The sequence below is a fragment of the Panthera uncia genome, chromosome F1 (assembly GCF_023721935.1).
Source record: "Panthera uncia isolate 11264 chromosome F1, Puncia_PCG_1.0, whole genome shotgun sequence".
Classification (NCBI taxonomy): Eukaryota; Metazoa; Chordata; class Mammalia; order Carnivora; family Felidae; genus Panthera; species Panthera uncia.
This window is the reverse complement of record NC_064813.1, coordinates 24,264,559-24,288,867: the sequence shown is the minus strand read 5'-3', so window position 1 is coordinate 24,288,867 and position 24,309 is coordinate 24,264,559. Positions and strand designations below refer to the sequence as shown.

At 45.2% G+C, this 24,309-nt stretch overlaps 1 protein-coding gene across 1 annotated transcript in view; it reads left to right on the top strand.

Annotated features, from left to right (window-relative positions):
* LAMC2 (laminin subunit gamma 2) overlaps positions 1–19,786 on the top strand; it is a 56,165-nt gene extending 36,379 nt beyond the window's left edge. The window contains exons 8-23 of the mRNA XM_049634115.1: positions 919–1,031; positions 2,074–2,292; positions 2,929–3,111; positions 4,017–4,262; positions 6,170–6,315; positions 7,253–7,409; positions 7,665–7,870; positions 8,833–8,912; positions 10,207–10,356; positions 10,835–10,979; positions 11,632–11,781; positions 12,288–12,402; positions 13,923–14,122; positions 16,045–16,203; positions 16,297–16,396; positions 18,794–19,786. Of these exons, the coding sequence (XP_049490072.1) occupies positions 919–1,031; positions 2,074–2,292; positions 2,929–3,111; positions 4,017–4,262; positions 6,170–6,315; positions 7,253–7,409; positions 7,665–7,870; positions 8,833–8,912; positions 10,207–10,356; positions 10,835–10,979; positions 11,632–11,781; positions 12,288–12,402; positions 13,923–14,122; positions 16,045–16,203; positions 16,297–16,396; positions 18,794–19,047 (2,623 nt within the window). The 3' untranslated portion in view covers positions 19,048–19,786. The remainder of the gene's footprint in view (positions 1–918; positions 1,032–2,073; positions 2,293–2,928; positions 3,112–4,016; positions 4,263–6,169; positions 6,316–7,252; positions 7,410–7,664; positions 7,871–8,832; positions 8,913–10,206; positions 10,357–10,834; positions 10,980–11,631; positions 11,782–12,287; positions 12,403–13,922; positions 14,123–16,044; positions 16,204–16,296; positions 16,397–18,793) is intronic.
* The last annotated feature ends 4,523 nt before the right edge of the window (positions 19,787–24,309 follow it).

The following is a 24,309-nucleotide window of genomic DNA, read 5'->3' as shown; positions in this document are numbered from 1 at the left end:
AGCACCTTTCACATACCAGACATGGTATTATATACAGAAACAGGACGTGCTTCCTGCCCTGAAGCCCCTGACAAGCTAACGGGAGAAAAAAATAAACAGTATTACAGTGTGGCTTGAAAGTGACCAGATGGACAAGGTGGGCACAGATATTTTGAACAGAGGGGACACATATAACCCACACTGTAGTGGTCACGGACAGCTTCCCAAGAACACATGACACATGAACAGTTTTCTAAGGAAAGAAGGAGGGGTTGGGGGAAGGTTAGCCAGACAGAGGCAGTTAAGTCATGCTCGAGGAGGTTTTGTGCAGTAGGAAATTCTAAGCAGGGACGCATGAGTGAAATGTGGAGTTGGGGACAGGAATACGGTGAGAAGTGGGGTCAGGGAATGAAACAGAAGGGGTAGGGTTGTTTCTGGAACACAAACCAAAATCTGAAAGATGAGCGCAGGGGCTGGTGATCTGATGCGGCCAGATACTGTAATGATAAATCAAGACGTGGGCAGTGTAGAACATGAAAGCGGACTCTTGGGAGAGAGTAAGTGAAATGTGCTAAGTCATTTAAAACCAAAAGCTAATGGCAGCTCCCTTGAGGGTCAGGGCTTCTTGAACTTGAAGATGTTCCTGATACTAAGTTTTGTGTGGCCAAGAATAGGAAGTGGGCTCTGAAGACTTGGACCATCACCGGATGCCATGAGCCCTGGAGCTGGGCTTCCAACATTGGGGTGCCCTCCATCACTGCCTTCCCCCCCTCCCCCCGTGGAGGAAGGAAACTCCACGTTCATGCCTATAAAGATGCAGCTACCCATCCTTCGTCCCCCTGGTTAGGCAGGACCATGAAGGGGCTTAGCTGTTCCCACATTCTTGGGTGTATTTTGATAAGAGTTGGATTTTTAAGCTTTTGGCTTTAAATCCTGCAGGTTAAATGAACGCCCAAGCAGTAACTGGAGCCCCCAGCTGAGTTACTTTGAGTATCGGAGGTTACTGCGTAACCTCACGGCCCTGCGGATCCGAGCTACCTATGGAGAATACAGTAAGCGATGAAGGGAAATGAATTCTTTAGGTTTTGTTTCAGGATGGTTTATGATCGAGTCTCTGGGTCTAAATTTTCACATTCTAGAAGTTAGAAGTAATGTTTCTCTAAAAGAAGGTTAACACCAATGAAGAATGAAATGATGCTACTTTGCTTAAAAGAGCCTCCAAATTTAGGTGAAAGCGGACTTGAAGAGGATCTGCAACAATTGGGCATGTTCCCTTAGGCTAGACAATGGCATCCACAACGAGCCCTCTATTCCTGGAATTCCTTTGGGATTATACTCAGGGCTACCATGTTCAGACATCACGTTTATTCTGTTACTTTTATATTTAAGTTTGTTAATTTTTATTCTTGAGAGAGACAGCACTAGCAGAAGAGGGGCAGAGAGAGAGGGAGACACAGAATCCGAGGCAGGCTCCAGGCTTTGAGCTGTCGGCACAGAGCCCGGCACGGGGCTCAAACCCAGGAAACATGAAGTCATGACCTGAGCAGAAGTCGGATACCCAACCGACTGAGCCACCCAGGCACCCCTGTTAACTCCGTTTATTGACCTTCACATGTGGGGTATTCCTCATCCCAATTGGATTTATATGGGAGTTTGAGCTTTCTCCACACTTAAACAGGAAGCATAGCTGGCATGCATAACTTCTATATCATCCCTGCTTTATTTGCATTAAGAGGAAACGGTGTTTATTAACAGTTTATTGAATCTTTACCTTGAACCAAGCATGTAACATATGCAGTTGTCCCATTTAATGTCACAACATGGGAGGCAGAGACCATTCTTACTTCTACAGTTGAGGAAACAGTTATAGTTATGCGACTTGCCCACTTCACACAGTTGGTGAGGGTGGAACCAGAATTGAAACCCTGGCTTTTCTGATGTGTCAGTCATGACGGACTGCTGTACCTGTGGCATAGTGAGTGAACGCCACTCATCTTTGTTAGGGTGTTAAATCTAAAATCTAGAGAGATGCCTGACTTTAGATCTTCAGACCTCACCACCTGCTGGCTTCTAAACCTGTTCTCCATATTGCAGGTACTGGGTACCTTGACAACGTGACCCTGATTTCAGCTCGCCCTGTCTCCGGAGCCCCAGCACCCTGGGTTGAACAATGCATATGTCCCGTTGGGTACAAAGGGCAGTTCTGCCAGGATTGTGCTTCTGGCTACAAAAGAGATTCTGCCAGACTGGGACCTTTTGGCACCTGTATTCCATGTAACTGCCAGGGGGGAGGAGCCTGCGATCCAGACACAGGTGAGTGAAAAGACACCTGGTCCAGGTGGCTGGGGTACTGCTAGGGGGCTGGGGACTCCTGAGGAAGAAACGGAGCTATGTAAGAAAGACCCTGCCTCAACTCATTTTGGAGATGGGAAAGGGTTAGGAAGGTAGGGGCTGGAGTCTGACAGGATGGACATGGAGCTTTATTACACTCAATCCTTTTCATTATGGAAATGCCACAAGGTTGTGGGAAAGGTACCAGGTTACAGGAAATGGCTGTCAGGGTTCAGTGGGGGGGGGGGGGGGGGGAGGTTGGTGTAGTTGGTGTTGAGTTTCAAGAATTGTATGGAGACATCAAAGGCAATGTCAGGGTCTGAATGAATGTGTGGACAAATGGCCTCAGGCCGTGGAGACTGGGGGAGCAGCATTGAGGTATGGATGGTAAAGGAAGCTAGGTCTCAGTGTAGGAGAGCCAGGGTGAGATTCAGGGTCGTGGCCAGGTCTGGAGTTGGTACTAAGGCAAAGGTGAATGCCAGTGCTCACTTTGGAGAAAGCTTCAAAAAGGAAGGTTTTGGTCGCCCCGCTCTGCCTCCCACACCTCATCCATATTAAAGGAAGTGTATTGTTTTACCCTGCTCATTTCTCTGCCCCTCCTTTCTTGCTCCCTCCCAGGAGATTGTTATTCGGGGGATGAAAATCTTGACATCGAATGTGCCGACTGCCCTATTGGTTTCTACAACGATCCACATGACCCCCGCAGCTGCAAGCCGTGCCCCTGCCGCAACGGGTTCAGCTGCTCCGTGATGCCCGAGACAGAGGAGGTGGTGTGCAATAACTGCCCCCACGGGGTCACCGGTAAGGCCCATGTCCTGCTTCCCTGTCCTGATGCCACAAATCCACATCAACAGCTGCTCTTCCAAAAAAAATTCTGGGGAATTATAATTCCTTAGCGTTCATGTAAACGGGCTCATTCTAAAGAATATGCCCAAGAGGTGAGGAAGGGCAGCACATGGTTTTGGATGTTATGTATGTGTGGCCAATGCTGTTTTAGGAGGTTTGTAATTAGGAGGCGAAGGCTGCAGATGAAATATGTGGCTTCAGTTTTACAAAATGAACCGCAGTACAGAAGGGAAACTTAGTGGCCTTTTAAATGCCACCTCTCTTGGGGCACCTGGCTGGCTCAGTCAGTAGAGCATGCAACTCTTGATCTTGGAGTTGTCGGTTTGAGCCCCATGTTGCGTGTAGACTTAAAAAAAAAAAGTCACAGGGGCACCTGGGTGGCTCAGTCGGTTAAGCGTCCGACTTCGGCTCAGGTCATGATCTCACAGCTTGTGAGTTCGAGCCCCACGTCCGGCTCTGCGCTGTCAGCTCAGAGCCTGGAGCCTCTTCGGATTCTGTGTCTTTCTCTCTGTTCCTCACACGCTCACACTCGGTCTCTCAAAAACAAACATTAAAAAAGAAATTTTTAAAAAAATGTCACATTTCTCTGCTGGTCGGTCTGAAAGTTCATTCTTCAGCAACAGCCTCAGTGATGGTACTATAAATCTGACTTCCTCAACCATCTAGTTAATCGGCAGGAAGCCTCCTAGTAGGGCTGCTGTGTTCTAACATCTGGGACCACCATGGAATGGAAGAGCTGACCTCCTGCCATCGTTCTGGGGTCCAGGGTGGGAGACTCTTCCAGAGTGTGACTGGGACCCAGGCCCCTGCACCTGTTTTTGCCATCGACAGATGACGGCTCAGGCATTTGTTTCTTCCAGGTGCCCGCTGTGAGCTCTGTGCGGATGGCTACTTTGGGGACCCATTTGGGGAACATGGCCCAGTGAGGCCTTGTCAGCCCTGTCAGTGCAACAACAATGTGGATCCCGGTGCTTCCGGGAACTGCGACCACCTGACAGGCAGGTGTCTGAAGTGCATCCACAACACAGCTGGTGCCCACTGTGACCGGTGCAAAGCAGGCTACTTTGGGGACCCTTTGGCTACCAACCCAGCAGACAAGTGTCGAGGTAAGACGGCATCCCTCGACAGATGGCATGTGCATGTGCACACATGTAAGAACATACAAATCAGCTGGGCCAGCAGCAGGTAATAGGATGCTACTGTGGTTTCTCTGGCCCACAGTTTGGACTTTTCACCTGTCAAAGGCCTTAAGACCCCTCAAGCAGGGTTCTGGAAGACAGAGCTGGAGGGTGTCAAGTGGGTTAAAGCTGGGTGGGAGAAGTAGAGAAGGCCAGGCTTACATTCCTGAGTGGAAGAGGAGGTGTGAAGCAGCCAGGTCATATGCCTGGTTCCAAGGCTGGCAGAGGAAGTGTTGGCAAGCCTCTCACAGGACAGCAAGAAAGGACCTGAGACTAAGCCTGAACACACAGAGGTGGCGAGGGGGGTGCTGTGAAGCAGTTTAAGAGACCCTCTCAGGAAGTCAGGGTAATTGATGTAGACAAAGGTAACAGTTTCAAGTTCTACTAAGGAGACCTGGCTTCAAAGCAGCAGCTATCTGGGAGCACTCCTTAGGGCTGCTTCAGATCAAAGCGCCCATGTGCACATGGGTCCTCTCGCTTGGCCCTTCTTTCCAGCCTCTGCACATGTCCTGTATTCAAGAAGTTCAGTTCTAGGGAGCTGGCCTGCCCCCCACAGACCTACACTCAGTTGCAAAGGTCCCAGACCAGCCCTGATGCCCAGAATGCAGGGCTTGTTTATCATAACAGAGCCACGAGGGCCTCTGGGGACCCAGATTGGAGGACTCCCAGTTCCTTGTAAGGTCTGCAGGGAGCCCAGCCCACAGAACCTCCACCCCTGAAAATGCCTAAGGATCTCTGTGCAACCTGAGGCTTCCACACAGGGGCAGAGATCCCGCCTGCCCTAACCCCAACCCTGTGGGGTTAGCTCCAGTGTGCTTGGAAGTACCCCATGATAGGAAGAGCCCACATGCCATTTTTGCAGTATTGAGTTCAAGTCTAGTTTTTTTTTTTACCTATTGTATTATACTGGTTATGGCAGTTAATCTGAGCCTCAGCTTCTTCATATGGATGAATATTTAGCTCAAAGTGGTTGTAAATAGAAGAGCATATGAGAAAGTACACTGTAAACAAAACTCTAGCGATAAGGAGTTAAGAGACTTTACTGGCTTTAAACTATACATTTCTTCACTCAACTATCTTTTGTCAAATCCCTGCCAAGTATCCAAATATGGAACTAGATGCTAGGGCATAGCAATGAATAGGTCAGTTCCAGCCCCCGAAGAGATCATATGCTAATAAGACAAAAATATGTAAGTAACAAGACACTTACATATGTGATATTATGTGCCAAGTATTTCACGAGCATCATAGAGCAACCAAGAGAATCACTTTAACTCCCTTAGTGCACTACCTCACCCACTGTTCTATCCTCTGCTCCTAGAACAGTGTGGCACATAGGTGCTCAATCAGTATGAATGAATAAAGATACTTTTAAACTGCATTTCCTACATCAAAGGCAGCAGAGCAAAAGGAAAAGAGCATTGCCTCTTTTCCAAGTTCTCATTCTGGGCTTGCCATTTACTTGCTGTGTGACCTACAGATGACTCAACCTCTCTGAGCTCCTATTCTTCATCTATAAGATAGAGTGAGCTAGAGCACCTGCAGAATATCCGACAGCTTTACAACTTAATGGGAGGAAAAAAGCACCACCAGAAAGGATGCACTGTTGTAGTCCCTCGTTATCCACACGCTCACCAAACTTACTAGATGATTCCCAAGCTCTATCTATAGTGGAAATGTAGTTGGAGTCCCAGGCAAGAGAGGAATCTAGCACAGTGTGAACTGACAAGGGCAAAGAAGGATTCTTTGCCATTGGTGACTTGATCCTTTTACCTTTGCTATAACTCCAGTTTCTAGAATTAGCTTGATATGAATGCTTTGTCTTTTCTCTCTAGCTTGCAACTGCAACCCAATGGGCTCAGAGCCTGGGGAGTGCCGAAGTGATGGCAGCTGTGTTTGCAAGCCGGGGTTTGGCGGCCTCACCTGTGAGCATGCAGCATTAACCAGCTGCCCAGCTTGCTATAATCAAGTGAAGATTCAGGTGTGCATGTTACCCAACTCTCACCCCCATAAGGACAGTCTAAGTGTCTACTGGGTGGGTCTGTCACAAATCTAGGACCCTCCTAGCCTCCTGGGGATGAGGGTGGAGATTACTATTTGTTGCTTTAAAAATTGCTATGTTAAGATGTAGTAATAGGTTTCAGATGCTCTTAAATACTTTTCAAAAGTACCCTTTTGCAGATACTGTCTCATTTGGTACACTTGATAACTTTGTGAATTTGCAAGAGAACGTATTCTGATGTCCGTTTTCACTGAGCAAGTCTCAGGACATCTGCGACCTTTCAGTCACATGGCCAGGTGGAGCCAAGAATCCCACCCTGAATTCCCTGTGAATTCAGTACTCTTTCCACTTATACCACTTTCTAGTTGGATTTGTAAGAGGTCCTTTGCAAAACAAAAATCTATAGAAGATCCATGGAGTCTAGAAGGTTGTCAAGACTGTTCAAAGAATGGCCTCCAGAGATTTCTTTCACATTCCAGAGAAGGACATGGATGTTGTTAATTATTAGTTACTATTTCCTAGGGTGAAGGGCAGAGGCAGAGAAGGCCCAAACCCCGAAGATTAGAACAAATTCAACTTTTTTTTTAATTTATCAGTTTTACCTGCCCTCTATAAGCACTTTCTTTGTTCCAGACATTGTTCTAAGCCCTATACAGGTACTAACTTAGCCCAAATAACTAGGAGATATTTTATTATCCTCATTTAATGGATAAAAGTGACTTGCCTGAGGTCACACTCACAGCTAATGAATAGGGGGGCCAGGATTCAAACTTAGAGTCTAGGCTCTAGTCTAACTACTACCATGACCTGCCAAGCATTTCTGGGCTTTTAACTATTATCCCGCCCCCCCGGAGTACCTGGTATTGGACTGTGATCTCCACCCTCTGTTCTGATCTTCTTTGCTGTGTGGTTTCAGATGGACCAGTTTAGGCAGCAGCTCCAGAGCCTGGAGGCCCTAGTTTCAAGGGCTCAGAGTGGTGGTGGAGCAGTGCCCAGCACGGAGCTGGAAGGCAGGATGCGGCAAGCTGAGCAGACCCTTCAGGACATTCTGAGAGAAGCCCAGATTTCAGAAGGTGATGAAGGCCGATTTCCATAATCTCCTGTGGGTATCAGTTGAGCAGGTGTCTCTGCCCAGCACTTGCAGAGAGGACTATCCTGGACTCTCCCGAGACCTGAATGATGGCAATGAAAGCAGTTCCGTGCATTCATTCATTTACTGGTTTTTTACCATTTTGCCATAAGCCAGTCAAAGTAACTTTTTCAACCCTCCACGTTGGATTACCCTGTGATTATGAAAGTTCTCATCCTTCTTTTCCTTACTGTACCAGGTGCTATTAGATCTCTCAATCTCCAGCTGGCCAAGGCAAGAAGTGAAGAGAAAAGCTACCTGAGCCGCCTGGATGACCTCAAGAGGGCCGTGGAAAGAATTCGGGCCCTGGGCAGTCAGTATCAGAACCGAGTTCAAGATACTCACAGGCTGGTCACGCAGATGCGCCTGAGCCTGGAGGAAAGCGAGGCCTCCCTGAGAAACACTGTAGGTGTTGCTGGGATAGGGTACTGAAGATCCCCGCTCTATCGGGAGACCCCCCCCTGCAGACTTTCCGTCTCTCCCATTTTTAGGTCCGCCTGGCAGGTAGCTGGACTTTTTCTGGAAACAGGCACAACTATTCGTGTTATTTGGCTTCTTATAATTCCCGGTTTTACTGCATTTGTGTTCTTCCTAGCTCATTTCTCACTAACCGTACCCCTCTTGTTGGCTCTCTTCTCCCTTCTCACTGCACACCTCCCTAAGCTGCCAGCAGGCAGGATTTAGTTTTGTTCATATTTGCATTACCAGCCCACAGCATAGTGTGGGGCTGTGATAAATGTTTGCTGCATGAAATAAAGAGGAAAGGTGGGAAGGAAGGAAGGAATCTCTGAAGACAGGATTCTGAAGGGGGGGGGGGGGGGGGGGGGAGTGTTGCCAGTATGATTTTCTTAATGCTGTAGTTTTTAGGGTGGTAGGAGGGAGAGATTTGAATGAGCCCTCTCCTCTCAATGCAGAAGACAATGGTGACAATAAGTGGGTGAAAGATGAATAAAGGAAATTGGAAGACAATCATATGCTGAGGAAATGATTTAAAAAATCCATATTGATTTTTTTCATTACAAAAATATTCTATTTTGTAGAAAATAGAAAATAAAAATCCTCTGATGCCATTAATAACCACCACTGAAACTTGGTATATAGTCTATCGACCTTAAATACATATGAAAATACATATTAACATGAATATATTTTTACATGCATCAGTATCTGTATACAGGGTTTTTTGGTCTTGGATTTCTACTTTATTCTTATATTTTTTTAATGTAATAATTATGGTGACTAGGGACTCCTGACATCAGGGTGTAGAATGTTGTGTGGCTAATAACAAGTTCTAACAGGACAGATGCAGAAACCCGCTTAGATTTCAGGGCCGAGTGCAAAGTCTTAACCAAGTCTCCTTTTTTCAGAACATTCCTCCCTCAGAGCACTACGTGGGGCCAAATGGTTTTCAAAGCCTGGCTCAGGAGGCCACAAGATTGGCAGACAGGTGAGCAGACCCCCTGCTTCAGGCTACCTCAGCAAGGCCAGACTCGAGCAAGACCGTAGAATCCTCAGGGGGCACCTGGTGGCTCAGTCGGTTAAGCATCTTCCACTCGGGTCACGATCTCGTGGTTTGGGAGTTTGAGCCCGTGTCGGGCTCTGTGCTGATTGCTCAAAGCCTAGACCCTGCTTTGGATTCTGTCTCCTCTCTCTGCTCTTCTATCACTCTCTCAGAAATAAACATTAAAAAATAAAAAGCCTTATAAAGACTGTAGAATCCTCAGGACCTAAGCGACATATTCAATGCCTCCAGCCTCCTTTGCAGCCATTTCCTTGCCTTGGGGCCATTTTTTTAAACCTCTTGGCTTTTAGTGTATGTAGGTGTGGCCACTGGGCCACGGTCATTTGGCAAGTGTTGCGGGTGGAGGGGTTTTTTACCACAGATTTTTCTGACTCACAGTATGGCTTTGGTGTGTGTGTCAGAGGTGTTTTTTTTTGGCCCGTGAAATGAAGTCAGCCTTTGGAAGAGAACGCTCTGCAGCTTTGAGGGACTCCCAGGCTCCCACGTCGAGCCTGGGAACAAGTAGCAACGAGTTGTTCACTAGCCTGTGGGGGCCAGGGCTGTAGACGGGGAGCCTCCTCCCGAAAACCGGCTCTGCAGGGCTCCAGTGGTACCAGGCAGCTCCCTAGTCCTAGCCTGACTAAATCCTACCACCCTGGTGAAGTGGTTTGCTCTTAGCAAGAGTGCTCAGCAGGGTGGCAAGGCTCAGTTAATCCAGATGGAATTCAGTCCATGAAGGGGGCCGGTTTGTGTTTTTGTAGCATGAGCTGCCTCGAGTTTGTTTCTCCTTTAAAAATCACTTTCTAAGCTTGTGGGGGACTTTTACGGACAGGCTCTGCCCCCTTCTGGAGGAGGGTCCAATGTCGAGTGGCAGCAAGAGTACGGGGGTGTGGGTTCTGGATGAAATCAGACCTAGGCGTTTCTTGCGGCACAGAAAAGCTTATAAACGTAGTATTTTATCCGCCCGTTTCCCCCACCACCCCGGACTGCTCGCACCCGTCTCCACGCCCCGCTCCCCCTGGTTCCACCATGAACGGAAAAGATCAGCAGCCACGGTCTAAGATGTGGGCTCCATCTCCAGAACACCTTCAGATCCCCTCATTCCGGCTAACCTGGATCGATTACGTCTGGCGTTTCTGGCCAAACTAGCTCCTTTACTCCTCTCCCTTCATTCAAATAGAACACCTGAAGGAGGCCCTGTGCTATGAAAACTCAGATTCTTTGTTTTCAATCCTTTCAGCCATGTTGGGTCAGCAGGTAACATGGAGCGGCTGGTAAGACAAACCGAGGACTATTCCAAACAAGCGCTGTCGCTGGCACGCAAGGCTCAGCGGGAAGGAGGCGGAAGGGGCAGCCTGGAGGGCTCTGCGGTGCAAGGCCTTATGGGAAAGTATGTTTCAACGGGTCCTCACACGGGTCAAGATAATCTGCATCCTTCTGTGGTGTGGTGCAAACCACATGTGAGGGGCACACCATGTTTGGTTAGCAAATAATGCTAAAGGACAAGAGGAGTGTGTTGATTTGGGGGAAAGGACAGGCCTTTACGGCTGGAAGAAAAGGGTGATTAAGTAAAATTTGTGTTTTGAGAGACTGCAGTACTTGCGGGAAGTTGTGGTTGAAGGATGTGAGTAAACCCATCTGGTGGCATGGAATGTAGAAATGTTATCAAGGAGTGGGGAAACTCGGGCTGAATTCTGATTTAATCTGTATAAACTTCAAGGTTTGTTTAGATCATGGAGAGGGACACATCTGGCACATAACCTCATTTGGTTCTTCTGGTAACTCCAACGTCCATACTTTTTACACGACAGGATGAATGTTTGCTTTTAATAGTGGGTTCCTCAAAGTTCTTTCTCCCCACCCTGTAGGTTGGAGAAAACCAAGTCCCTGGCCCAGCAGCTGTCCGGGGAGGCCACTCAAGCTGACATTGAAGCAGACCGGTCTTATCAGCATAGCCTTCGCCTTCTTAATTCCGTGTCTCAGCTTCAGGGAGTCAGTGATCAGTCTTTTCAGGTGAGGGCATGTACTGATGTGCTTGGTGGACAAAAGGGCCATAGTGCTTGCTTCTTCTGGGGTTCCATAATCTCAAATCTTTCAGCTTTCCCTCCATATGGACCTTTCTTGCATTGTATTAGGGAGTGTATTTATTTTCTTGTTAACTATTTCCTTGTTCTTAAACCCTAGTCTGCCTCTGAAAAAGCCTTAAGCCCACATTCTGAAGCTGCTGGCTGATAAGAATTTTAGGTCTCTTCCTTTGTTTTGGAGACTACTGAAACCTGTGGGAAGTTACCATGGATAAAGCTTGGTATTTACATTTGGGTCCAAACCCTAGTACATCTCTATGTACTGCCATTCAGAAGCCTTTCGTTCTTCTCAGAAGTTTTATGTTGTTTCTGTCATCAATTCCTTTAACTGTCACGTAGATTAAGATTCAGCTTTCTACCTATGCAAAAAGCACTCACCATGATTCCTACAACATTTTCATGCATATGTAAACATGTAAATTTTGAGACAAAACTTGTCTGATGCTGCTATCGTTAGCTATATTGCTTCATTTCTGTTAGATTTTGCAGTTATTCTCAAACAATGATGCCAGCTCCTAAGAAGGCTGGTGTGGTGACTGATAGGCCGAAAGTCAGACCCCTTCATTTCTTTGGGCTTACAGGTAGAAGCAAAAAGGATCAGACAAAAAGCTGATTCTCTCTCAAGCCTGGTGACTAGACGTATGGAGGAGTTCAAGCACATGCAAAGCAATCTGGGAAACTGGGAAGAAGAAACCCAGCAGCTCTTACAGAACGGAAAGAATGGGAGACAGGTATGCTTTTGTTAATTCACTCAACAGCCAGGTAATGGATGCCTACTGAGTGAATAAGTATGGCAAGAGGAACCACAGAAAACTCTCTGAAGGTCATGGTATCTTATAGATGGAGTAACAGACAACTTGATAGAATTCATTTCCACCCACTGGCTCAGCCCTCAAACCTAGGAATTGGACTCAGGCCTGAGTTCAATTTTGGTCCAGCTTGTTCTACTAGCTTGGCTTTAGGAAGTATCTAGAGTATAAGATTAGGACTTGCAAAACTGTACTTGTCCTTGATGGTAGACGAGTTTGTGACTGTTCTCTATATGGGATTTGTCATTAGGTTATAGAGTTCACTGTCCCAGATTGTGGAGGGGCTTTGCAACAACACCCCTAGACTTCCTGGTGAATCACAGCACTCTGTCATGAAGCGTGCCAGGGTGATTCTGCTGTTCTGCCAGGAATGCTCTTCCTCAGTGTAGGTTACATTTACTCTAATCTTATTCTGCGCCTCTTTACAGAAATCAGATCAGCTGCTTTCCCGTGCCAACCTCGCTAAAAGCAGAGCCCAAGAAGCACTAAGTATGGGCAATTCCACTTTTTATGAAGTTGAGAACATCTTGAAGAATCTCAGAGGTAAGTATTTCATGGGTCAGGTCACTTGACTAGGTTAAAGGTAGAACCATGACTTTATCTTGAATCCATATGTAGCTCTCTAAATGATACATTGGGATATTAACAGACATTTAATAAACATCTTTCTAAGAAAGTATTAATATTGGATATAGCAGAAAGAATTTAGCTTGATGGCTGAAGGCTTGAGTTCTGAATTTTGCTAGGCTGACTGCTCAGTGCTGACTGTAGGCAAAGTCACAGCCTTTGCAGACCCTAAGGTCTTCTCTTTTAAAGGGAGAAGGTTGAATTAAGTGATCTCTAAGGTCCTTTCACAGATCCAGCATCCTACTACCACAGATATTTTTCCTTTTCTTTTGTAGCCTGGCTGGTTCCAATGTAGTATTAACGGCACCTGGGTGGCTTAAGGGTCCGACTTCAGCTAGAGTCATGATCTCACTGTGGGTTTGAGACCCACCTTGGGCTCTGTGCTGACAGCTCAGAGCCCGGAGCCTGCTTTGGATTCTGTCTCCCTCCCACTCTGTCCCTCCCTAGCTGGTGCTCTCTCAAAAATAAACATTAAAAGATTTTTTTTTTTAAGTGTAGAATCAACGTGGTTGTTTTGTGGTGATAGAGCAAGCTTTGTCACAACATCTAGATCCCAGGAAATTTGTGTTTGTGCCTTGTAGAGGTTTTAGGATTTCAGGTTTCTTTACTAACTTACAAAAAGAAAACATTCCTAAAGTCTTGGGATTTTCCTCACAGAAGGAGCCTCTACTCCCTCTATCCAGCCTCCAACTATCATCATTGGTAGCTTAGGTTTAAGGCTCTGGCTTGAAACTTTGGGCTTAAAGATTCCACCTGCTTTCTGGGTGCCTGCGTGGCTCAAACGTCTGACTTGAGCTCAGGTCATGATCTCAGTTTGTGGGTTCGAGCCCCACGTCAGGCTCTCTGCTTGAGTTCAGAGCCTGCTTTGGATCCTTGTCTCCCTTTCTGCCCCTCCTCCACTCGTGCTTGAGTGCTCGCTCTGAAAAATAAATGTTAAAGATTCTACCTGTTTTTGACCTACTTTAGGGTTTTAATACTCTTGCAGTGGTGGGGACCAAGTACAGGCTGATTGTCAGCTTTTCTAAAAACTTGATTATGGCTCTTTCAATGGGTCCTTTAAGATACTTTCTGCTAGATAAGGAGCCACAACTTCCCCTACTTTTGCCCCCAGGCAGTAATAACACTCTTCCTGGAATTTTTCATGAAAACATTAGCCCCATTCACCTTCATTTGTAAGCTTTATAAGCCATTAAAAACATTTTTGAGGTTTTGAGTTCTTAGAGTGCAAGCAGGGGAGGGATAGAGAGAGAGGTAGACACAGAATCTGAAGCGGGCTCCAGGCTCTGAGCTGTCAGCCCAGAGCCTGCCTCTGGGCTAAAACTCACGAACTGTGAGACCATGACCTGAGCCGAGGTCGGACGCTCAACCCACTGAGCCACCCAGGTGCCCCTAGAAGTCACTTTTCATCTTCACGGCAATATTTTCTTGCCTTTCAGAGTTTGACTTGCAGGTTGAAGACAGAAAAGCAGAAGCCGAAGAGGCCATGAAGAGACTCTCATATATCAGCCAGAAGGTTGCAAGCGCTAGTGACAAGACTAAACAGGCAGAAGCAGCCCTGGGCGGTGCTGCTGCTGATGCCCAGAGGGCAAAGACCGCAGCCGGGGAGGCCCTGGAGATCACGGACAAGATAGAACAGGTAAACAGAAGTCGAAGAGTAGGCTAGTATTAGAAGCCCCAAACGCAAGAGTGGCGTAGGAAGCCAGAGAGAGAGAGAGCGAGAGCGTGCAGCAGGCTCACTTTTGATCCCTACAACTTAAAGTCCCGTTGGGGCCTATAGCAGCCCCAGATCCACACAGGTACCTATCACAGACTAAGAATCTGGAGTGCTCCCTATCTGCAAGAGAACAAAGGCAGAATTGAACATGAGAGCAAACGTAACGCCTGGGAGGAGACAAGAGGCCTGAACGGGGCTTCTGTCTCCGTATTTATGGAGCTCCCGAGATACTACCCACGTGGTGAACGTGAAGAAAACAACACCTTACACGTGTGAATGAGGAAACAATCAAACAGTAATCATTAACTTGTGGGTGTAGGAAGCAAAGGGTGGGGGGGGGGTAAGTGGTGTTTGTGATCGAGATACATCAGTATATTGGCATCAGTTGGAAGGTAATTTCCTGCAGGTGATATAACAAGTTACTCGTGATCCCATTACAATACCTCGCTGGCTAACCTCGGGCGTTTTCACCACGTGGCGGTGGCTTTCCGCCCTAAGCTTTCTTCTAACCCGTTTATGTAAGTAGAACCTGTCTCCCCACAGGTGCCCCTTTTTGTTGATTGAGTCACAAGGCTATCTCTGAAAGCTGCAAGCTTCATTTGCAGCTCCCATTTTGGACCATACCATGAGCAGAGCCATCCAAGATATATGTATATATACTTTTATCAACTATTGTATTAGCTTCCTAGAGCTGCTATATGAAGTACCACAGACTAAGTGGCTTAAAATAACCGAAATTTATTCTCTCGCCATTCTGGAGGCTAGAAGTCAGAAATCAATCTGAAATCATCGAATCTGCAACAACCCTATTTCCAAATCCGGTCACATTCTGAGATACTGGGGGTCAGGACACCAACATATCTTCTTGGAGGACACAGTTCAACCCCATTAACAACTATCATCGATGTTTGATTCAAGATTATGAAATTCTGGAGTTCTGCATCCCTTATCTCTATTTTCTATGTCTAAGCACCACATATCCTTTTTTCCCCCCCTCCCACAATGTACCAGCACTGTGCTTGGTGCTGGGGATATGGAGATGAGAAAGAGCTAGTCCTTCTCTTCAAGGAGCACTTGGTGCAATGGGGAGAGACAGACTAGTTACACCACAACCCACATGTTAAATGCTATCGTAGGAGCTGTGCTTTCTCGGCTGGAAGAGAGCTTCTTATGTCTCATTTAAGCATGACTTCTAAAAAGCTTCTGCAGCTCTAGAAAGCCCAAAGGGAACTTTTAGTATCTGGACTATTTGACCACTTGGTAATTTGCAAGAATAATCTCTAATTGTAAGTTCCTTGAGGGGAGAGACCAGTTTCACGTGCCTCTCTTTATATAGCTTCTAGCACACAGATAACTGCAATTTGATGCTTAACAACAGCTTATTGATAAAGGTACTGATAAACTTTGTCCTAATAGAAACAAAAGCACAGCTGTAGCCCATTCATTCTCTGCACCTCAAACTCAACTGTCTCAGGGATCCTGGTAAAATCACTGAAAAGTCTGTGGCAGCAAAGAACTATGACAGGAAATGATGTGAATTTCTCACCCTCTGAGTTTTCCCAAATAGTTTTTTATTGTGTTCACTTTTTGGTGAACATTGACTTGACAGGGAATCAGTGTTTCACTTCTGACCCTCCTAGGACCTACAGCCAGACCCTCAAAGTAACTTGTTTCAAGCAGAGCTTGGGGAAGGGTGTGTCTGCAAGTCTGACTGTTCCATTGTTCATCCAACTCACTCCATCAGGGCCTGGCTGCAGCTGTGTTTTTTCCGTATTTGTTTCTGGGATGTTTTTGTGCCTCACCCCTATATCTCCTCCCGTCCCTGGCTCCCTTTCTTCTCCCAGGAGATAGGGAGTCTGAACTTGGAAGCCAACGTGACAGCAGATGGAGCCTTGGCCATGGAGAAGGGACTGGCCACTCTGAAGAGCGAGATGAGGGAAGTGGAAGGAGAGCTGGCAAGGAAGGAGCAAGAATTTGACCTGGATATGGACACAGTACAGATGGTCAGTTTCCATCGTTTTCCATGGGAGATCCCTTTAAACTTGCTAATGTGAGAGACACCCTTTCAAGACTGGTTTGTATTTCTTTTTCTCCAGGTAATTACAGAAGCCCAAAGAGTTGATAACAGAGCCAAGAATGCAGGAGCTACGATCCAAGACACCCTCAACACGTTGGATAGCATCTTAGATCTAATGGGTATGTGGAGTATCCACAATCTTCCAGCCCCATGCTTCAGGGCTTCGCCCAGAAAATTAGCTAGACCTAGCCCTGATGAATGGAAGTCTGATACCCTTAAAGGGTATTTGCTTTGTTTCCACACCCAGAGACTTTGGGCACATGACTTTACATCTTCTGGATTCTATTTTAACGTCTATAAGATGGGTCATTGAGTACCTATTGCCCTTGGAGGTGAAAGTCTGTAGGTCAAAGATCTGGGTGTCTTTAGAGAAGGTGTATTGAGGCTCAGAGAGGTTAATCATGTCCCTCAGATCACATAGTAAATTGTGGAGGCAGTATATTCAACCTTCACAGCTAAAGAGAAGAGTGGACAGTTTGACAGTCCTGCTAAGGGTTCTGGCCTTGATCCTGAGCAGCTAGTGGACACTTTAAAGCAGAGTAGTAACATCATCACTGTATATTTCAGAAAGATCACTAAGTGGAGTGCAGGAGTGAGTGGAGGAGAGCTTGGAGGTGGGTTAGACAAAAGGCAGAGTGAGACCATTTTGGAAATGGTGGAAGGAGTTGAGGAGGAGGTGGCCAAGCCTGAACTCTGATACAATAGTGGTAGTAGTAGTGAGCGGGGGAGATTCTCCCAGACTGTGAAGTCAAGAGTCACTTGCTGATTCTGCTGTTTGTCCCTCCCAACCCACAGTTATACCTTGATATAAGCAGGAACTTGACCTGCCTGATTGATAGTCTGGAAGAAATGTGAAGATAGTAGGGACAAGAGATACTGCAAAATTTTCGGATAAAATAGATTTAGTGGCACAGTTTGGCAACAATTCAGGTTTGCCTACAGTATCCCTCCCCCTGATATCGAACCCTCATTTGGCCTGATTTGTCGGGGGCTGCAGCAGATAGGGAACGAGGGATTTGATCATGGATTCCAGCCACATTCAGGGAAAGGTTTGGTTTTACCTTTTCAATTCGGTAGGACAACTCGAAAATCTGATTTTTCTGTGGAGTAGCATCCTCACCCTGGCAGATCAGTATTGCCTGTGTTGTTATACTAATGAGTCTGCTTTGTAGTCCCATTAGCTCCAAAGAGTAAATACCCTCTGAGGGTGAAAAAAACACAAAACCCAGTTCCCCAGTGGAGATATAAGCAGCTTTGTTTAGTGTTCTGAAAAAGGTAATGCAACACACAGGGCCCTTCAAGAGAAAATGAGAGCGTTTTACCAGGTGCCAGGCACTATGCCAGGTGTTCTCTGGTCATTTAAGCCTTTTTGAGGTCCTGTGAGGCAGGTTTTATTATTTTTATTATTTTATTTCACAGAGGAGTAAACTGAGGCTCAGAGAGGTTGATAAGTCCCACGGATCACATAGTAAACTGTGGAGGTGGGATTTGAACTGAGGACTCTTTGATTCCAAGGCTCCTGCCCTTTTTGAGCAGATCGTCCTGCCTCTCCGAGGACATGGTTATTTTGTTCCCAAGCTTACTTAACTTTCCCAGCATGTCATAGAACCCGGAATTCTGGAATTCTCCCCTGCTCCAAGGTGAAGGTCTGATCTACCAGATACACATTTTTGTTAGGGTGTTGTTTCTCCTGTTTGCTCTCTGGAGTCCGGGAACAGTAACAGCTTAATCTCTAGGTGTAATAAACTCAGGCAGTCAAATGCTCACACCACGGCTCAGATATGTGAGGCAACCCGACCTTGAGTTTGAATTGACCAAAGGCCACTCAAACCCTTTCCACATTAAATAGGTTTGACCAGGTGCCCTTCCTGCTGACATTAGTTTTAGATTATTTATGGGTGAAACATACCTCAACAAATATGACTACATTTAATATTGGAAATAAACTAATAACTAGCCAGATTCCCACTGTTTCAGGCCAGAATGATAGCTTACATCACCTCCTACCAGCTGGAATCTATCCCCAAAATGTCAAAGCGTACCTTGGCCTCTTTAAACCCCAAACCCAGCCAGTTTCTAAAGGTCTTCTAATGGAAAACAGCAAGATATTTCCCAAGGATAGTTCAGTAAACATAATTCGGAGTTGATTCTGATCCTAGGGTGAGCTGTGTTGGGCAGACACCTTGGACAGTACTCAGTCTCCTATGACCTTCAGCCTTCGTCTTTTCAGAGTGTGAACTTGGCCCTAAAGTGAAAGAAATCCAAGCTTCATATTGCTTAACTATAGAGTTCAGAGGCTTGAACTGGGCAGTTCATAACTAGTAACTAGGCTAGAGCTCTCAGAATATTTTCTATATTATTCCCAATGTAAAATAAGCCTTTTAAAGGCATGGCATACCATTTTCTCTGGGCAGGTGGAAACAGGTTTTAGTTAAGGGTGTAGAAGGCCCTTGTGTGTTCAAGGAGATCTAATCACAGCTCTTCTATATTAACTCCTTTCTCATTCCCTAAAATAGACCAGCCTGGCAGTGTGGATGAAGAGGGACTGATCTTACTGGAGCAGAAACTCTTCCGAGCCAAGACTCAGATCAACAGCCAGCTGCGGCCCTTGGTGTCAGAGCTGGAAGATCGAGCACGTCGGCAGCAGCGCCACCTTCGTTTGCTGGAGACGAGCATCGACGGGATTCTGGCTGATGTGAAGAACCTGGAGAACATCAGGGACAACCTGCCGCCAGGCTGCTATAATACACAGGCTCTTGAGCAACAGTGAATCTGCCATAGAGATTTCTCAGCTGAGGTTCTTGGGATACAGACCTCAGGAGCCATCTCGTGTGGTTGGGGTGGGATGGAGACACTTGAGCATGTTGAATGGGCATGCTCAGGTCAACTCAACCTGATCCCATCCCTGAGACCTTGGCCAGATAAATGTCTTATCGCACCAGTGTGACACTACTTGCTTCCTGATGCTGGGCAGTGAGGCAAGTAGCACTGGGTGTGAGACTGGTCAAGGGCCCGGACCCCAAAGGGTAGACTGGATGGAAGGGCAAGCTGCATGGGCAGGTGTTTGCCTTGGGATAGTCACACACTGAGTCCTGGAGTATGGACAGTGTATGGAGTATGCTGCTGGGCTATAGTCAGCTTATTCTTTGAGTAATATGACCAAAGGAGAAATATTTTTACTTTGCCCACCCATACAGTTCTTCCTAATGTCTGAACAGAGAGTGAAGTCCAGTCACACTGTGGCCAGTGAAATACTATTACCTTGTAGTGTCCAACTACAAGCTTCTCATTGACCAGAGTTCCTCCCACTTACCACCCAGTTTGTCAACATGTCGCCCACTTTCAAGCTGGGAGAAATGAGCAGTGGTGGACTGAGAGGCTGTAAGGCTGGTCCATTTGGAGCAATGGTGCCTGTTTGGGTCCTGCCACCTTCAGTTTCTTCTGGGGCCTAGAAGTGCCATCCTTTCTCCAGTGACGCCATGGCAACTTAGAGACTACTTTTTTATTAAAGCACTTCTGACCAGCAAACACTGGGAAAGTATTTACTTTTGGGTTTCAAAGTGATAGAAAAATGTAGCTTGAGCATTGAAAGAACTACAATTATCTAGAAGATTTGTTAGTCCTAATTCAATCCCACTTTTCAAACACTAAAAATTATGTGTGTCTACGTGTTTTATTTTCTCATTCCCTCTCCCTGTAGCAGAGAATGTTTCTACTCACACTTGAGCTGGGTAGGCTCCATCCTTCATCCTTCCATCCATCCATCCCTCCATCCATCCATCCTTACAACATATATTTATTGAGTACCTACTGTGTGTCAGGGGCTGGGGTACAGTGGTGACGTAGTCTCTGCCCTCACAGAGTTGATTGTCTAGTAAGGAAGACAAACATTAAAAAAATATATTTAAAATTACAACTCTTGTTCATCACAAGTAGTTTTTATTGCAATAACCCCCTGGTTGGCAACCTCATTTCTCAACAGAACATGTTGCAAGACACTCCCATGGGGGCACTTGGGTTTGGCAAAGCTGGGATGGGTCTGGGTTGTGCACACTGCTTTGCATTCCAACCATCACTCCTCCCCTTTCCACATCTGATTGCAACAGACTGTTGAGTCATTATGACACCCCTGGGAATTGCTGGAAAATCCAGAGACACTTCCACCTCGGCTTGGAAGACATTGGTGCAGCCTTGCCTCTATAGCTCCTTGGCTTTTCATGGATGTGTTTTTAAATAAAGAACAATTCTTAGATGCCTGTAGTCAGTTTCTAATTTGTCAAACTCTAAGCCTAAGATGGAGGAACCAAAACAATAGAAACCAAAATGTCACAGAGCCATGGGTCCTAGAGTTTGTATTTTTCTGAACATCTTGTTTTGCCATTTCCAACCATGAGAGTACTTTATGAGATTTAATTGGTGCTGTCTCCTAAGCATAAAGAAGGACTTCTTTCTGGAACAACCTGAGCAGAGTGGGGTTATAATTAATATTTTTGCCTTTCTTCCTTTGGCTATGAAATTAAGGTAAAATCAATAGTTTGTGGTGTATTGTCATGCTTTTTAATAAATTAAAATCTAATAAATTAAGATCCTGAATTGGTCATCTACCCAAATGGCCAAGGAAAAAGATTCTGCTCCAGTCCACATTAATCCCTCAAATTCTGACAGGTCTAATCACTTAGCTTTACCTTCTGTAGAAGTGAATTTATTATCCTGTCTTGGCATAGTCAATCACATGTCTTATAAATCTCTCACTGTAACTAACAACTAGTACCCAGGAAATGTGTATGTATTACTTAGATTAACTACTATATCACATCGACCTAAAAATGTATGTAGCTCAAACACAATAGACTTTTTTTCTTGCTCTAATAACGGATAGGGAGCAAGTGTGCAGGGTGACCCTCTACATAGTCATTCCAGGGACCCTGCCATTTGTAACATGTGACTTGCAAGGTCGCCTTGGGACTCATTTCCATTCCAGTGAGTAGAAAAGGAAAAAGACATGGAAGTGGGAGACACCTGAAAGGTTTCTGTGTGTCAGGCCTGGAGGGGTTGCAAGTCACTTTCTCTCACATTCCATGGTCCAGAACCCAGTTTTAGAACCATATCTGAATTGCAAGGGGTCTGAGAAATAGAGTCCCTTGGTAGGAGGCCATGTCTCAGTGACAATCCTACACTATGAGAGGGAAGAATGCTTTGCTAAGTGATTGGCGTCTGTCGCTGCCAAGTATGAGATTTGGCAGTACATGTTCCAGGGAACTTGCTGCGGGATTCCATTAGTTAATACATGCAATTATAGGGGCACCTGGGTGGCTCAGTCAGTTAAGTGTCCGACTTCAGCTCAGGTCACGATCTCACGGTTTGTGGGTTTGAGCCCCACATCGGGCTTTTGTGCTGAGAGCTCAGAGCCTGGAGCCTGCTTCAGATTCTATGTTTCCCCCCCTCTCTCTCTGCCTGCTCCCACTGTCTCTCTCTCTCTCAAGAATAAAGAAACATCAAGAAAAATACATACAATTATAAAACTATTCCTCAATGGGATGAATCATTAAGAAGGTCATAGAATGGGAGAGGATTCCTGAGTAGAGATGGGAAGTGGAAAAGTGACTCATATGACTCCCTTGATGTAGACATGATTCCATCATTTCTGTGGACCTGACAAACTGTTCCTAAGAAGAGAGAAGGGGTGTGTGGCTGAGAGATAGCCTACTCAGGACTTAGCCTCTGTTATGAGTCTTGTCCTGACTCTGCCAGATTAAGGGAGCTGTGTTTCCTGGTTCTGATCAGTATTTCTAATTGGTACTGAAAACTCTCTTGTACTTCTTCCCTGAGAGTTTTCTGATTAACTGCGCTGCTGGTAGACTATTACACACATCATCATCTACTTTGACTCACAGGGATTTCTGTTTGGAGATGTGGGTAGGAATGGAGCTGCCCATAGACTATAGCTTCTTAGCAGATGTATTTCTGATCTTATCCCAGGATGTGGTTTCTTGTCAGTACTCTTGGGAGGCCAGAAAAAAGGGGTAAGAAGATACTCAGTAATGTCCATTGTTTGGAGTGAGGCTCAAGGACCAGGAATATGTTTATTAGGTCTTCTTTTAATGTTTTTACATGGTCATGGAAATGTCGTGGATTCTCACTATGGTCCAATTTTCCCACCTGGAAAGTAGACATTTTTTTTTTTTTTTTTTTTTTTGCTTGGACTACACTATGGACTACATGGAACTTCCTAAGAAATTCTGAGCTCTGAAGCTTACTTATGGGTCATAAGAGAAGAAATGTGTAGGTACATGTATGTTAGTTCATAGTGAGTGCATATTTTTTTATAAGTTCATGTAAGTTAGCAAATTAAACCAATGTTTATGCCCAATTTTAAACCAAGCTTTCAACATTACATACTCTCAGGACACAGAAAAAAATGGTTTCGGTTTGTGGCCAAAATAACAAATGTAAACACAAGTAATCAATTTACAAGGCATATCAAGCATCATTATGATGTGCCACCAAACCCAGATGGATACACACAAAAGCTAACTATTCCCAATCGTAAACAGTAACAACAAAACACATAGTAAAAACCAAAATGATTTTTTTAAAAAATCACAACTAATCTGAGAAACAAGTGGCTAAGCCCTAAATAAGGGTCCTAAAGGGGAATTGCTATCTTACCTTCTGAATCACGACTGATACTAGCTAATGACAATCACCATTTAGATCTATATCAACACACAATATGTGTTACAACTACACATGAAATAAGGACTAATAGAGCAGAACTGAACAATTAACAAATTATTCATTTTTTTGCTTGTTTACATTGCCCAAATTGAGAGTTTAATGATTTGTCTTAAGATCTCTTATACCAAAAGTGAGTTATTTGAGCTGAGTTTTTACAAATGCATTTTTGTTTTAAAAGAGCTAATTTCATTAGGGAGCCAAAGCTAACCAAGATGAGACAATGCAGATTAGGTAGGTTCTAAGATCTGATTTTTTTTTTTAATTGAAAACTCTTAGGCATAATTCACAACTTTGCTAATTATCCTTCCCTGCTTATGATCCTTGGGTATGGCTGTATATTCTTTCATATTACACATGTGACATCAGCTAAACCGGGCAGAAAATCTCTGCTCTAAGAACATTTTTGCAACTGTTGGCTCCTGTCAAGTAAGACTATGACAAAAAAGTGATTAATTCTGCAGCTTACAGAGAAGATTCTGGACAAAGACACAATACGAGTATCGTTGTCTTATTTATTAACGTAATTGAAACATTTCGCTGATAAAACTTTTGTCCGTGACTATTCTAGCAACAAAATTTTACTCAAAATATTTCACTGTGAAATGGTGTCGCAACTTTAATGTAGTTTTTATTAATGAATTGATTTTCATAAAGCAAATCTTACTCTCAAAACGGCAGACTCAGCGACCAAAAGTGATTCAGAAAAAAAGCTTCCCCCTCCCCGCGCCAATCCTTGAGACCGTTTGGATCAAACTGAGTTCTGGCCCTGGGCTAGACTGAAGGGAAAGAGTGTAACTCATTCCTAAGTAACTGGAACAAGCTAATAGGACACCCCAAACTTACACGACAAAGAAACCACGTGAAGAATTCAGTTCACTGGGCAGCTATAGGAAGGTGCAGACTGGATGAATCGGACCACAGTGCTATTCCTCGGGTATCCTAAGTGGAAGAGCTACAAAATCAGTCCCTGTTTCCATCCTCCCCATCTCACCTGTCGGCCTTCCTGCAGTAGCCTTGGGAGAGATCCTGAGCTTTTCATATTCTACGGATTTATTTTTGCATTACTCTTTTGATGAATGGAATATAATAACATGCTTCTCTCTCTTAGTCCCCTAAAGTGTGTGTTTCTATCAGTCGGGGAGAGTAGATTTGGGCTGTTAAAATACAAGTCATGTCTCCTCGTAATCCTCTGCCTTTTGCTGCAGTTTGATTATTAAGTCTCACTTTCTACTTAATTAGAACAGCAAGTTCTTCTTTCTGAGAAGCTGAAGCATGAGACCAGAGAACGCTGGGG